Source organism: Diaphorina citri, unplaced genomic scaffold, assembly GCF_000475195.1.
Source record: "Diaphorina citri unplaced genomic scaffold, Diaci psyllid genome assembly version 1.1 scaffold1152, whole genome shotgun sequence".
NCBI lineage: Eukaryota > Metazoa > Arthropoda > Insecta > Hemiptera > Psyllidae > Diaphorina > Diaphorina citri.
In genome coordinates, this window is record NW_007378581.1 from 77,879 (window position 1) to 91,302 (window position 13,424).

The 13,424-nt window shown below is 36.9% G+C and overlaps 1 protein-coding gene and 3 long non-coding RNA genes across 4 annotated transcripts; 2 read left to right on the forward strand and 2 right to left on the reverse strand.

The window, feature by feature from the left end:
- Positions 1–126: 126 nt before the first annotated feature.
- LOC113469602 lies at positions 127–8,526 on the forward strand. The gene is made up of 2 exons (XR_003392966.1): positions 127–337; positions 8,262–8,526. It is a non-coding gene; the product is annotated as an uncharacterized LOC113469602 (long non-coding RNA).
- LOC113469600 lies at positions 485–911 on the reverse strand. The gene is made up of 2 exons (XR_003392964.1): positions 705–911; positions 485–615 (listed from the first exon to the last, which is right to left on the reverse strand). It is a non-coding gene; the product is annotated as an uncharacterized LOC113469600 (long non-coding RNA).
- Positions 1,165–1,909, forward strand: LOC113469601. The gene is made up of 2 exons (XR_003392965.1): positions 1,165–1,319; positions 1,499–1,909. It is a non-coding gene; the product is annotated as an uncharacterized LOC113469601 (long non-coding RNA).
- Positions 8,527–8,774: 248 nt separating the features above from the next.
- On the reverse strand, positions 8,775–9,772 carry LOC103514486 (ribosome biogenesis protein BMS1 homolog). Its single transcript, XM_008479371.1, has 2 exons — positions 9,512–9,772; positions 8,775–8,948 (listed from the first exon to the last, which is right to left on the reverse strand). The coding sequence occupies exons 1-2, from the start codon at positions 9,770–9,772 to the stop codon at positions 8,775–8,777; spliced, it is 435 nt and encodes a 144-aa protein (XP_008477593.1).
- Positions 9,773–13,424: the final 3,652 nt, after the last annotated feature.

A 13,424-nucleotide genomic window follows, 5' to 3' on the forward strand; every position in this document is an offset into this window, starting at 1 on the left:
GATATTTTTTAAGCATAGTTTTCTTAACAAAACCTGTAAATCAACGTTGTACTTACCTTATTTTAAACCTAGCCTTGTTTTTTATACCTACATAATATATTTAGTATCTAAATTTGCTCGTTTCTTCAGGACTGTAGACACCGGCAAAGGTACTTCCTCGATCCACTCTAAATCAAGCTTGAATCCAACTTGAATCAGCTGGCTGTTCAAAATCCAACTTGAATCTGGCTTGAATCAAGCTGGTATTACTCGTATCCAACTTGATTATTGTCTGTTGGAATCATGGTTGAAAATTCAATCAAGCTGGTAGAGATTCTCTACTAGAGAATCAATCAAGGTGGTAGTAAATTTAATCAAGCTGGTAGCAAATTCAATCAAGTTGGTAGCAAATTCAATCAAACTGGTCGATCAAATTTGTCCATGCAGAACTTGGATGGAGCTTCTTTTTCGGTCTTAAAATATTAAGACAAATGAAGGTTCGTTCTTTGGTTTTGAATGAATTTAGATATCAAATATACACTGGTTCTTAGAGCCTTTTATTTCCATCATAAGCTTATGGCTTATGGATACTTCAAGCTTGTGGATATTTTTTAAGCATAGTTTATTTAAGAAAACCTGGAGCCTTTTATTTCCATCATAAGCTTATGGCTTATGGATACTTCAAGCTTGTGGATATTTTTTAAGCATAGTTTATTTAAGAAAACCTGTAAATCAACGTTGTACTTACCTTATTTTAAACCTAGCCTTGTTTTTTATACATAATATATTTAGTATCTAAATTTGAGGCTCGAATTTGTTTTTTTACGAAATTTTTCCCCCAATAATCTGTATTCAAAGTAGAATCACACGATATGGGAGAGTGAAAATTATAATCTGACGAAATCGCAAAATTCTATGATAGAAAGCTAAACATGGAATACTTCAGTGATCTATTGGGAACTGTTGGATTCAATGTGCTGCCACTGTGGAGTAGGAATTTTAAATCTCCGTTTAAAAGATAAAAGTAGCCAGCCTAATTAGCTTAGTTGGTAGTGCGTCTACCTTGTAAGCGCTAGGCCGCGGGTTCGATTCCCGCCCGGTCTACCTTGTAAGCGCTAGGCCGCGGGTTCGATTCCCGCCCGGGGCGGATTTTATCCTGATGGGATAATGTTCATTCTCGGAATATATGGTCATTTGGTCATGTTAACGAAGACCGATCACTTGGTAATCTTGGTATGGAATATTGCCAGATTGTAAGTATCGCTGCCTCATCGTGTGTTCCCACCTTTAGTGTTTATTTTGTTTATTGTTTCTATACAAACGAGTGAATTTATTAGGAGGTACTTAAAAAGTTTTCACATGGAATAGGTGTATATGGTCATTTGGTCATGTTAACGAAGACCAATCACTTGGTATGGAATATTGTCAGATTATAAGTCTCTCTGCCTTATTGTGTGTTCCCACCTTTAGTGTTTATTTTGTTTATTGTTTCTATACAAACGAGTGAATTTATTAGGAGGTACTTAAAAAGTTTTCAAAATTAGCCTGCCTAGAGTGCCTAGTGTTAGTAAATATCCGACTTTGTAATTCTTGTAATCTTTGTAAGACGTGAAAGCAATAGGTTGTCTTGAGACTGGTAGTTTGGTACTCGCCTTGTATACCGACAGTCACGGGTTCGAACCACTTGGACGGGAAAAATCATAGAAAAAATATATCTGGTCTTTTCTACACACTTGTTACTATTTTTGGGGTCCTTTTCTTTGGTGCTTGTTAAATCTTTATGGACTTCCTGAATGAAGAACCTTTATAAAGAAAGTGATCTACGAGTATTATTACATTTATTTCTCAGATAATCACGAAATATTTATTGAAAAAGAAAAGGCATTTATGAGTCCAATTTTCTCGCGTCAATCACGAGATTCGAACCCGCGAACCCTGTGTTGTCAGTCCTCTTCAGTTTTTAGGTTTACGTTATTATTTTTTCTTATTAACTGTCTTTTCTACACAATGTTACTGTTTTTGGGGTCCTTTTCTTTGGTGCTTGTTAAATCTTTATGGACTCTGTGAATGAAGAACCTTTATAAAGAAAGTGATCTACGAGTATTATTACATTTATTACTCAGAATATTTATTGAAAAAGAGAAGGCATTTATGAGTCCAATTTTCTCACGTCAATCACGAGATTCGAACCCGCGAACCCTGTGTTGTCAGTCCTCTTCAGTTTTTAGGTTTACGTTATTATTTTTTCTTATTAACTACATACATATTTTCCATTTTTTTATTAACAAAATATTTTTTTAAGTGCATTTGTGGTTTTTTTACGACATTCCTTTAAACATTTATTTATTAACATGTTAGGGATCCCATTATTATTTATTTAAGAATAATGACGTTATTATATAGCATTTGTTTTTTATATCATTACCAGTTTATTTATTTGTATGGTTATGTTTTTTAAATCTCGCTCTTTTTCTTTATTGGACCATTTTAACACGAAGCTCAAAAAACTAGGTTTTTGTACTAGCAATCATTTTCGTCTCTGGTTTTCTTTCTTTTTATTTATAATCACTAAATTTGTTATTTAATACCAGCTGATGTGCATTTTACCACGTTCTTTTTCCAATTTCATTTTATTTATTCCCCCCGATTTTATAATCACTAAATTTGTTATTTAATACCAGCTGATGTGCATTTTACCACGTTCTTTTTCCAATTTCATTTTATTTATTTCCCCCCGACCCGTAACCCAGGCTTAGCCTCTATGGGTTGCTTCTGTAAAGAAAACAAAAAAATGAATAAATATAGTTAACAAAAATTGAGAAGAAAAATTAGCAACTTCCAGAACTCCCATGAAAATCAATCGATTCTCATAGCAACAGATTTTTTTTAGATATCAGAACATTGTTTTTCATTGCAAAAAAAATCATCGAATGAAAATATTTTATTATTCCAAATATTCAAATCATGTTCAATCTTTTGCAATTTTTTTCAAGCATGGACTTATTTGTTTCATAAATGATTTCGATAAACCTTATTTATACTATCAGTTGAGATTAAAAAGGCCCATTATATCAGCAAATAACAGTAAGGCCTTTGAACTCTTAGAACCCAGTGACTATCAAGATACAAAATTAGTATAACCGTTTAAAATTTTAAATTCATAATTTTTTCGAGGGGGTTCCAAATCCACACCCCCTCCATTTTGTTGTATTTTTTTATTTCTATTATTTTTTTAACGTGTAAATATATTTATACATACATACTTATATTTTCATATGTTTCGAAGTGTTTTTGTTTTTGTGTTAATGTAGATTTAGATTTTTCTACTATCGACATACATATAGAGGTGTTTTTCCAAGTCAATAGATGAGTTGCGCTTACTTGGGTGATGTTTCAAAGTCATAGAGCAGGAAAAATGAGGACCAACGGAATTTTTCTTTTTCTCCTACGACTTCTAGATCCCGAGATAAATCGATTTAAAAAATACCGGTAAATCGTGAACTTTGACGTCACGGCATACGCTCCCGTAGGCGATGACGTCACATCAAATGTCCCGAGCAAAGCTCCCTCGCAGGCAACGCATACGCTCCCGTAGGCGATGACGTCATAATTCATCACTCTCGCTTCGTTTGTTTGTGCGCATGCGTTTCTGCGCATTTGGACGTGAAATCTGACGTCACAACTCTTTGAACTTTTTCATTAAATCGGCAATTAAAATTTGAATTTTCGACCTTTTAAAGTTACTTTTTCGGAGTTTTGACCTCAGATTTGTATTGTTCCCAACTTTTTACATAGGAATCGACCATTTATAATAAATATTTTCCCAATTGCAACTCCTCTATTTGGGCTCGAATACCAAGACTGCTTAGGTTTTTAGTGACGGGGGGTTCTACCCTCCATTTGGCAATAAGCTACCCTGTACATTAACCTCACCCAGCCTGAGTAAGGTCAGGAAAAGCCAGCACGCGATTGTCCAGATGGTCACCCATCCGCATACTAACCACGCGCAACGTTGCTTCATTCCTGTGCTCAGAGGTAACATGAGATGGTGGACTTCAACCTAAGAAACTTTTTTGGCGAAAACTGAACATTTTCAAGAGGTTTCAAAGAGGGAACTGTAACTGCTAAGGTCTTATCGTCCCGAAAGCGAAGAGGAAAGGAAGACAGGATAGGAGAAAGCCAGTCGTTCCGAGAACGAACCTTATCAGGATAAAATCCGCCCCAGGCGGGAGTCGAACCCGCGACCTAGCACTTACAAGGCAGACGCGCTACCCTCCAAGCTAATTAGGCTGACAGCTAAACTAACTTCAGTGGCTCATATTATGTTCAGTGGCTCATGTTATGTTCAGTGGCTCATATTATGTTCAGTGGCTCATATTATGTTCAGTGGCTCAATTAATAAGGGAGAGAAGGAAGAGGAACTTTAATAAGGGAGAAGAAGGGAGAGAAGGAAGGAGAACATTAATAAGGGAGGAGAAAGGAGAAAAGAACTTTAATAAGGGAGGAGAAGGGAGAGGAGGAAAGAAGAGAAGGGAGAAGAGGAAAGAAGAGAAGGGAGAAGAAGAACTTTAATAAGGGAGGAGAAAAGAGAAAAGAACTTTAATAAAGGAGGAGAAAGGAGAAAAGAACTTTAATAAAGGAGGAGAAAGGAGAAAAGAACTTTAATAAAGGAGGAGAAAGGAGAAAAGAACTTTAATAAGGGAGGAGCAAGGAGAAAAGAACTTTAATAAGGGAGGTGAAAGGAGAAAAGAACTTTAATAAGGGAGGAGAAAGGAGAAAAGAACTTTAATAAGGGAGGTGAAAGGAGAAAAGAACTTTAATAAGGGAGGTGAAAGGAGAAAAGAACTTTAATAAGGGAGGAGAAATGAGAAAAGAACTTTAATAAGGGAGGAGAAAGGAGAAAAGAACTTTAATAAGGGAGGAGAAAGAGGAGAAAGGAGGAGAGGAAAGGAGAGAAGGAGTGTTTTTAATATTTCTTTTCAAAAGTTAGAAACAAAGAGGAGTAATAATAACAGAGGGAAATAGCTTATTAGTGGTTCAATGAACTATTAATTATTATTGTTATTACTTATTTATTTAATTATTTTATTATTATTTATTTTCATGTTATGTTCAGTGGCTCATATTATGTTCTGTGGCTCATGTTATGTTCAGTGGCTCATATTATGTTCTGTGGCTCATGTTATGTTCAGTGGCTCATATTATGTTCTGTGGCTCATGTTATGTTCAGTGGCTCATATTATGTTCTGTGGCTCATGTTATGTTCAGTGGCTCATATTATGTTCTGTGGCTCATGTTATGTTCAGTGGCTCATATTATGTTCTGTGGCTCATGTTATGTTCAGTGGCTCATATTATGTTCTGTGGCTCATGTTATGTTCAGTGGCTCATATTATGTTCTGTGGCTCATGTTATGTTCAGTGGCTCATATTATGTTCTGTGGCTCATGTTATGTTCAGTGGCTCATATTATGTTCTGTGGCTCATGTTATGTTCAGTGGCTCATATTATGTTCTGTGGCTCATGTTATGTTCAGTGGCTCATATTATGTTCTGTGGCTCATGTTATGTTCAGTGGCTCATATTATGTTCTGTGGCTCATGTTATGTTCAGTGGCTCATATTATGTTCTGTGGCTCATGTTATGTTCAGTGGCTCATATTATGTTCTGTGGCTCATGTTATGTTCAGTGGCTCATATTATGTTCTGTGGCTCATGTTATGTTCAGTGGCTCATGTTATGTTCAGTGGCTCATATTATGTTCTGTGGCTCATGTTATGTTCAGTGGCTCATATTATGTTCAGTGGCTCATGTTATGTTCAGTGGCTCATATTATGTTCTGTGGCTCATATTATGTTCAGTGGCTCATGTTATGTTCAGTGGCTCATATTATGTTCAGTGGCTCATGTTATGTTCAGTGTGGCTCATGTTATGTTCAGTGGCTCATATTATGTTCAGTGGCTCATGTTATGTTCAGTGGCTCATGTTATGTTCAGTGGTTCATATATTATGTTCAGTGGCTCATGTTATGTTCAGTGGTTCATATATTATGTTCAGTGGCTCATGTTATGTTCAGTGGCTCATATTATGTTCTGTGGCTCATGTTATGTTCAGTGGCTCATGTTATGTTCGGCTTGAGATTTTCTTTTCTCTCTCTGTCTGTCTCTCTCCTCTTTTCTTTTTTTTAAGAGGTTTGACAAAGGGAAATGTAACTGAGTTTTTCTTTTAATCTGATTTCTAGAATGGGAAAAGCATATTCTCAGAAACGCTTGCACTGATTACCGTCATCATATTAACGACAAAGGAAAATGATAATTTTTTATTATTATTTTCGCCAAGACAACAACGGAGCGTGGAAAAACGCTTTGGCAAAAATAACAATGCAAGAAATAATAACAAAACAAGTAAAAATAATAATGATAATAACAACATTAGTAATGCAAGTAATAATGATTATAATTATTACAATAACAATGCAAGTGATAAAGTAGCGGCAAGAACAAGACAGGAAAGGGGAGGGGGGAGGAGAGATTTTTAATTTATTATTTTCTAGGAAAGAACGCGAAACAAGAAGGAGGGAGAGAGAGACAAGAGGGAGAGAAGAGGAGTTAAAAAGAGACGGATAGAGGGGTAGGACAAGGAAGATAGGAGGGGGGGGAGAGAAATAAGAGCGTATGAAAGGAAGAGAAGAGGAAAGAAAAAAAATCTGCTTCAGATCATTACACGACTTTCTATTACATTACACACACAAAAAATCGAACTTGATTAAGTTTGACAAAAAATAAAAAAAAGAACGTGAAAAACGAAATATCAAAAAAAATCGCTTTACATTAAGGTCTTCTCGAGACAAACATTCATAGGTACCGTACAGACCATGTCCTAAAACCCACTTTTTTGGAATCAGGGAAGAGGGGACCCTAGAACGGACCTACCCATTTTCCGTTTCTAGATTTTGAAAATTTAGACGGATTCCAATTTCCAAATTCCTTTCCCCTCTACAAAGTAACATGAAAGTAAAGGAACTATATATACGGACTAAAAAAAAAAAAACTACACAGACTAATAGAAAGTAGAAAGTAAAAAGAGAAATTTAAAGAAAGGAGGGTGAAGAGAAAGAGGAAGAAGCACAACAAGAAACAAGAAGGTCCTTTGAAGAATGACTGATGAATGTGTCTGAAAGGAACTTTAATAAGGGAGAAGAAGGAAGGAGAACATTAATAAGGGAGAGAAGGAAGAGGAACTTTAATAAGGGAGAGACTGATGCAATGTGTCTGAAAGTGAACTTTAATCCAGGGGGAAGGGAAGAAGAAGGGAGAGGACGAAGAAGAACTTTATAAGGGAGGAGAAGAACTTTAATAAGGGAGGAAACACACCTTAATAAAGGAGAAAAGAACATTTAATAACGGGAGGAGCAAGAACTTTAATAAGGGAGGAGAAGAACTCTTAATAAGGGAGGAGAAGAACTTTAATAAGGGAGGAGAAGAACTTTAATAAAGGAGAAAAGAACTTTAATAAGGGAGGAGAAGAACTTTAATAAGGGAGGAGAAGAACTTTAATAAGGGAGGAGAAGAACTTTAATAAAGGAGAAAAGAACTTTAATAAGGGAGGAGAAGAACTTTAATAAGGGAGGAGGAGAACTTTAATAAGGGAGAAAGGAACTTTAATAAGGGAGAAAGGAACTTTAATAAGGGAGAAAGAGAACTTTAATAAGGGAGGAGAAGAACTTTAATAAGGGAGAAATAAGGAACTTTAATAAGGGAGGAGAAGAACTTTAATAAGGGAGAAAGGAACTTTAATAAGGGAGGAGAAGAACTTTAATAAGGGAGAAGAGGAAAGAAGAGAAGGAGTGTTTTTAATATTTCTTTTCAAAAGCTAGAAACAAAGAGGAGCAATAATAACAGAGGGAAGTAGCTTATTAGTGGTTCAATGAACTATTAATTATTATTGTTATTACTTATTTATTTATTTTTATTTATTTATTATTATTATTTTTAAGCACATGGAAATCGGCAGCCTGTTACCTTAAAAGCTCTCATCTAGGGACCAGGTAGTTTGTGTTTTCCATTAGATTTCTAACCTGAAATCCACTCTGTTTTTCGTTCTTCAGGACTGTAGACACCGGCAAAGGTACTTCCTCGATCCACTCTAAATCAAGCCTGAATCCAACTTGAATCTGGCTTGAATCAAGCTGGTATTACTCGTATCCAACTTGATTATTGTCTGTTGGAATCATGGTTGAAAATTCAATCAAGCTGGTAGAGATTCTCTACTAGAGAATCAATCAAGCTGGTAGCGAATTCAATCAAGCTGGTAGCAAATTCAATCAAACTGGTCGATCAAATTTGTCCATGGAGAACTTGGATGGAGCTTCTTTTTCGGTCTTGAAATATTAAGACAAATGAAGGTTCGTTCTTTGGTTTTGAATGAATCCATCAAATATACACTGGTTCTTGGAGCCTTTTATTTCCATCATAAGCTTATGGCTTATGGATACTTCAAGCTTGTGGATATTTTTTAAGCATAGTTTATTTAAGAAAACCTGTAAATCAACGTTGTACTTACCTTATTTTAAACCTAGCCTTGTTTTTTATACCTACATAATATATTTAGTATCTAAATTTGAGGCTCGAATTTGTTTTTTTTTTTTTTTTTTTACGAATTTTTCCCCCAAAAATCTGTATTCAAAGTAGAATCACACGATATGGGAGAGTGAAAATTATAATCTGACGAAATCGCAAAATTCTATGATAGAAAGCTAAAAATGGAATAGGTGTATATGTATATGGTCATTTGGTCATGTTAACGAAGACCCTCAAATTTGGCCACCTCCAGGGTCGAATTGAACATGTCCTTGATGAACGCTGTCTTCTTGTAGATCTTCATGGGAACTCCGGTCAGTTTGAGCTTCTTGGTGACCTCCGCGGTTTGATTGGCGTCCAGAATGGTGCCTGTTGCTATCACTCGAAACCCGGGCTGAAACCAAAATAGAATTCCTTTCTTAGGGACTTTGTACTTTCCTTATCTTAATTCCTAATCTCTCTTACTTGCTCTTTTGCTAAAGTTTTAGACGAGTAGGGTGCAGCTCAAAGTTTATTGAGCTTGAGCTGGAATTGTTCTAAGGAATAAAATAAAAAATCTTATCCTATCCTACTATGATGTACCGGCCTCGGTGGTGTAGAGGACGCTCGCCTGTTAAAAACAGGAATGCGTGGTAGGTTCAATTTCAATCCCAATCAAATTATAGAATTGTGTGTCCTGAATATGTATAAGTTGAGAATTCGACCACATAAAAAAAAGAGTGTTTCACCGGCATCGTAGCATGCCCATTCCGCAGTATGCCTCTCATCAGATGGGCGAGAAGGGACACAATAACAGCCTACCACAGGAGTAAAAGGACTCTTCAATCCTACAAGAGCAGTATAACAAATCACTATTATTATTTTTCTTTATTCTGCCGTCACCATTCGAGGAAAGTTAAAGCCGCTAAAACAACAACTCTTACTATTTAGTTTTCTCTATGTAAGCCATGTACGTACCTCTCTCTTAGCCACATCTTGTACAGCTAGGAACCCAGTGCCGGACCTTGTTATGGGGCCCCAGAAGTGTGCCATACACGCTACATGCTGCGGAGTATACTTGAGCATACGATAACGCATGTTGTCCTCCTGCTTGGAATAGATGGGCAGGGTTTGAAACCTACGCCACCCCACGGACATGATGACCGGATTACCTGACTTGAGTATCTTGCCGTACCAACGATGCTTCTTAACTCGGGCCTGAAATGAAAAACAGTTCATGTTACCTGTGGTACCTACTAATCTCAATAACTTTAACATTACTGTATAGGTAACTGCCAGAAGGTTTTTAGTGATAGAGATTTTTTTTTTTTTTTAAGAGGTTTGACAGAGGAAACTGTAACTGCTATGGTCTTATCCTCCCGAAATCGAAGAGAGAAGGAAGACAGGATAGGAGAAAGCCAGCCGTTCCGAGAACGAACATTATCCCATTAGGATAAAATCCGCCCCGGGCGGGGATCGAACCCGCGGCCTAGCGCTTACAAGGCAGACGCACTACCAACCAAGCTAACTAGGCTGGCTATAGGAACTTTCTGTCCGCGACTAACGTTGTAATTCATGCCAATCTGATTTCTCTTCTTCTCGTTCTCTAATTTGTTTAAAATTTATCATTTTCCTTTCAAATGTCGTTCGGGGAAAGATATTGAATCTTAATCAAGGAGAAACAATTTTCAAATCACTCAGAAGATGCTAAATGCTAATATTGGGATTATTGGGATAAGTATTTTACTTTTATTATTTTTTTTTTTTCGAGAGAGAGATTTGAACTGTGAGGAGGTCTTATCGCTCCGAAACCGAAGAGATAAGGACAGGGTAGGAGAAAGCTAGCCGTTCTGAGAACGAACCATTTACAGGTTTGATAGACGGAACTGTAACATTGTAGGTAACAATGGAGGACGGAGGTCTTATCGTCCTGAAATTTAGGAGAAAAGAACAGGATAGGAGAAAGCCAGCCGTTCCGAGAACGAACATTATCCCATCAGGATAAAATCCGCCCCGGACGGGAATCGAACCCGCGGCAGCGAAGGTTGAGTGCGAAGGGCACCCCACTCGGAAAAGTTTGTTTAGCCAAAGCCAGTTGGCCTCAAAGCGATCACTCTACAGCTGATTGAGAGGCCGACGACAAACGCCGACCCCATCTGAACATGGGAAAAGGCGAAGAAGAAGAAGAAGAAGATCAAAATACAAATTTCATTTTACCTCTATTGCTGTCGGAGATAAAGGAGAGTGAGAACTGTGCTATTTTCCTACCCTGCCGGTAGGGACTAGTCGTTGGACTTTTATGCCTAGTAATTTTGCTGTACATAGGTACTATTCTTGTAATTTTCTTGTATTATTGTACTATTATTTCCCATTTTGTTCTCAGTACTCGGCTCTTCTGGCGTACATTTCACTCGGCCAATACGAGACAGGACTGGAAATTCTTCTGGCCAAGAGAGAGAACATTGTAGCCTATCTGCTACTCAATGTATGTGATCATTGTGATATCCAAATCAGTGTTGGAGTCAAGCAAAGGCTGCGGGCTGCGTTGGCTGAGCAGTTCAATTCCTGTGATGTAGACCTGGTTGGGTTCTTATTTTGAAAACCGGGACTGAATGGCTTCGATCAACAGTAAGTACTTACATACTAAATTTGTTCGGGTCTGATAGTATGGATCATGTTTTTTTTTTTTTTTTTTTTTTTCCTACCCTGTTTTATTTGTTTCCCCTCTCCACAGGTAACCAAGAGATGTGGTCCCGCTAGAACCGAGCACCTTATATTCTATATATCTATTTATTATTCCACTAGTTATTAGAGATATTTATATATTGGTTTACTATATGAAGAGGTGTGTATATCTTGCCATTCTGTCTTGTAATATTGGGAGCGGAGAAAATAATCCCCTAGGTAGTCCCATTTCTCAAATCCTACAAAAGGAAAATATTTGCTAGCCATCTAACAATCTTCTCTTCATACTATATTATTAGAAAGAAGAAAAAAAAATCATCCCTAAGGGGTATTCAGCTAAAAAACAATGTACAATTTAATTTTTTGAGTCCCCGCTCTAATCACCTGCTGTAGGACAATCTATAGCTCCAGCATTATGAGCACGTTACCCTCTGAAAAGACCTCAGACAGCCTAATTAGCTTGAAAGGTATCACGTCTGTCTTGTAAGCGCTAGGTTGCGGGTTTGCTTTTCGCCCAGGCTGGCTTTCTCCTATCCTGTCCTCCTTCTCTCTTCGATTTCGGGACGATAAGACCTCCGTTGTTACAGTTCCCTCTAACAAACCTCTTGAAAAAGCTCTTGAGAAACGGGACGACCTAGTTAACCTCATTTAATTTGGGTGAAAGGAAAGTAGTGTCGATTAACTTGGATCTAATTCTGGTTTACAAGGAGTCGGGGTAGTCGGTAGTCGTCCTCTACGCCAAAGGTTCCTGGTTCGATTCGCCAAGCTGCCGTGGTTACTGGTTACCTTGGATGTTTATTTGTATTGGCTTCACTTCTGGCTTCTAGTCTGGAATTATTTGCTAACATTTGTCTTGCCTTTCAGCATCCAGCTTCTAACAATCTACAAACAAACGAAGGGGCAGTCATGAATTATGACGTCATCGCCTACGGGAGGTACATGGGTATTTCTTTAACCACGATCGAATAAACTACGGGCTGAAAAATTCCCGGAGGGACGGACCCAGCTTATTTTAGGAGGTTTGACAAAGGGAACTGTAACTGAGTTTTTCTTTTGATCTGATTTCTAGAATGGGAAAAGCATATTCTCAGAAACGCTTGCACTGATTACCGTCATCATATTAACGACAAAGGAAAATTATCATTATTATTATTATTACTATTTTCGCTAAGACAACAACGGAGCGTGGAAAAACGCTTTGGCAAAAATAACAATGCAAGAAAAAATAACAAAAAAGTAAAAATAATAATGATAATAACAACAGTAGTAATGCAAGTAATAATGATAATTATTATTATAATTATTACAATAACAATGCAAGTGATAAAGTAGCGGCAAGAACAAGACAGGGAGGGGGGAGGAGAGATTTTTAATTTATTATTTTCTAGGAAAGAACACGAAACAAGAGAGGGAGGGAGAGAGAGACAGATAGAGGGAGAGAAAAGGAGTTAAAAAGAGACGGATAGAGGGGTAGGACAAGGAAGATAGGAGGGGGGGGAGAGAGAAATAAGAGCGTATGAAAGGAAGAGAAGAGGGGCGAAAAAAAATATGGTTCAGAACATCACATGACTTTTTATTACATTACACACACAAAAAATCGAACTTGATTAAGTTTGACAAAAAATTAAAAAAAAAGAACGTGAAAAACGAAATATCAAAAATAATCGCTTTACATTAAGGTCTTCTCGAGACAAACATTCATAGGTACCGTACAGACCATGTCCTAAAAACCATTTTTTGAATCAGGGAAAAGGGGGACCCCAGAACGGACCTACCCATTTTCCGTTTCTAGATTTTGAAAATTTAGACGGATTCCAAATTCCTTTCCCCTATACAAAGTAACATGAAAGTAAAGGAACTATACGGACTAAAAAAAAAAAAAAAAAAAAACTATACAGACTCATCATAGCACCTACAATAGCCAAGCCATCAGTAGTAGGATCCCACTGTCCTTTTGACCCATTCCCATCCCATTTCCCACTTCCCCCCTCCCATCACTCCTTACAAAAACACATTTCGATTCCCATTTAATAGTAGGTACCGCTTTCGTCGCCTCTTGCAAAAAACACAATTTGATTTAAAAAAACACACAATTTGATTCAAAAACACAATTTGATTAAAAAAAAAAACACAATTTGATTAAAAAATCACAATTTGATTCAAAAAACACAATTTGAAAAAAAAAAAAAAAAAAAAAAAAAAATTT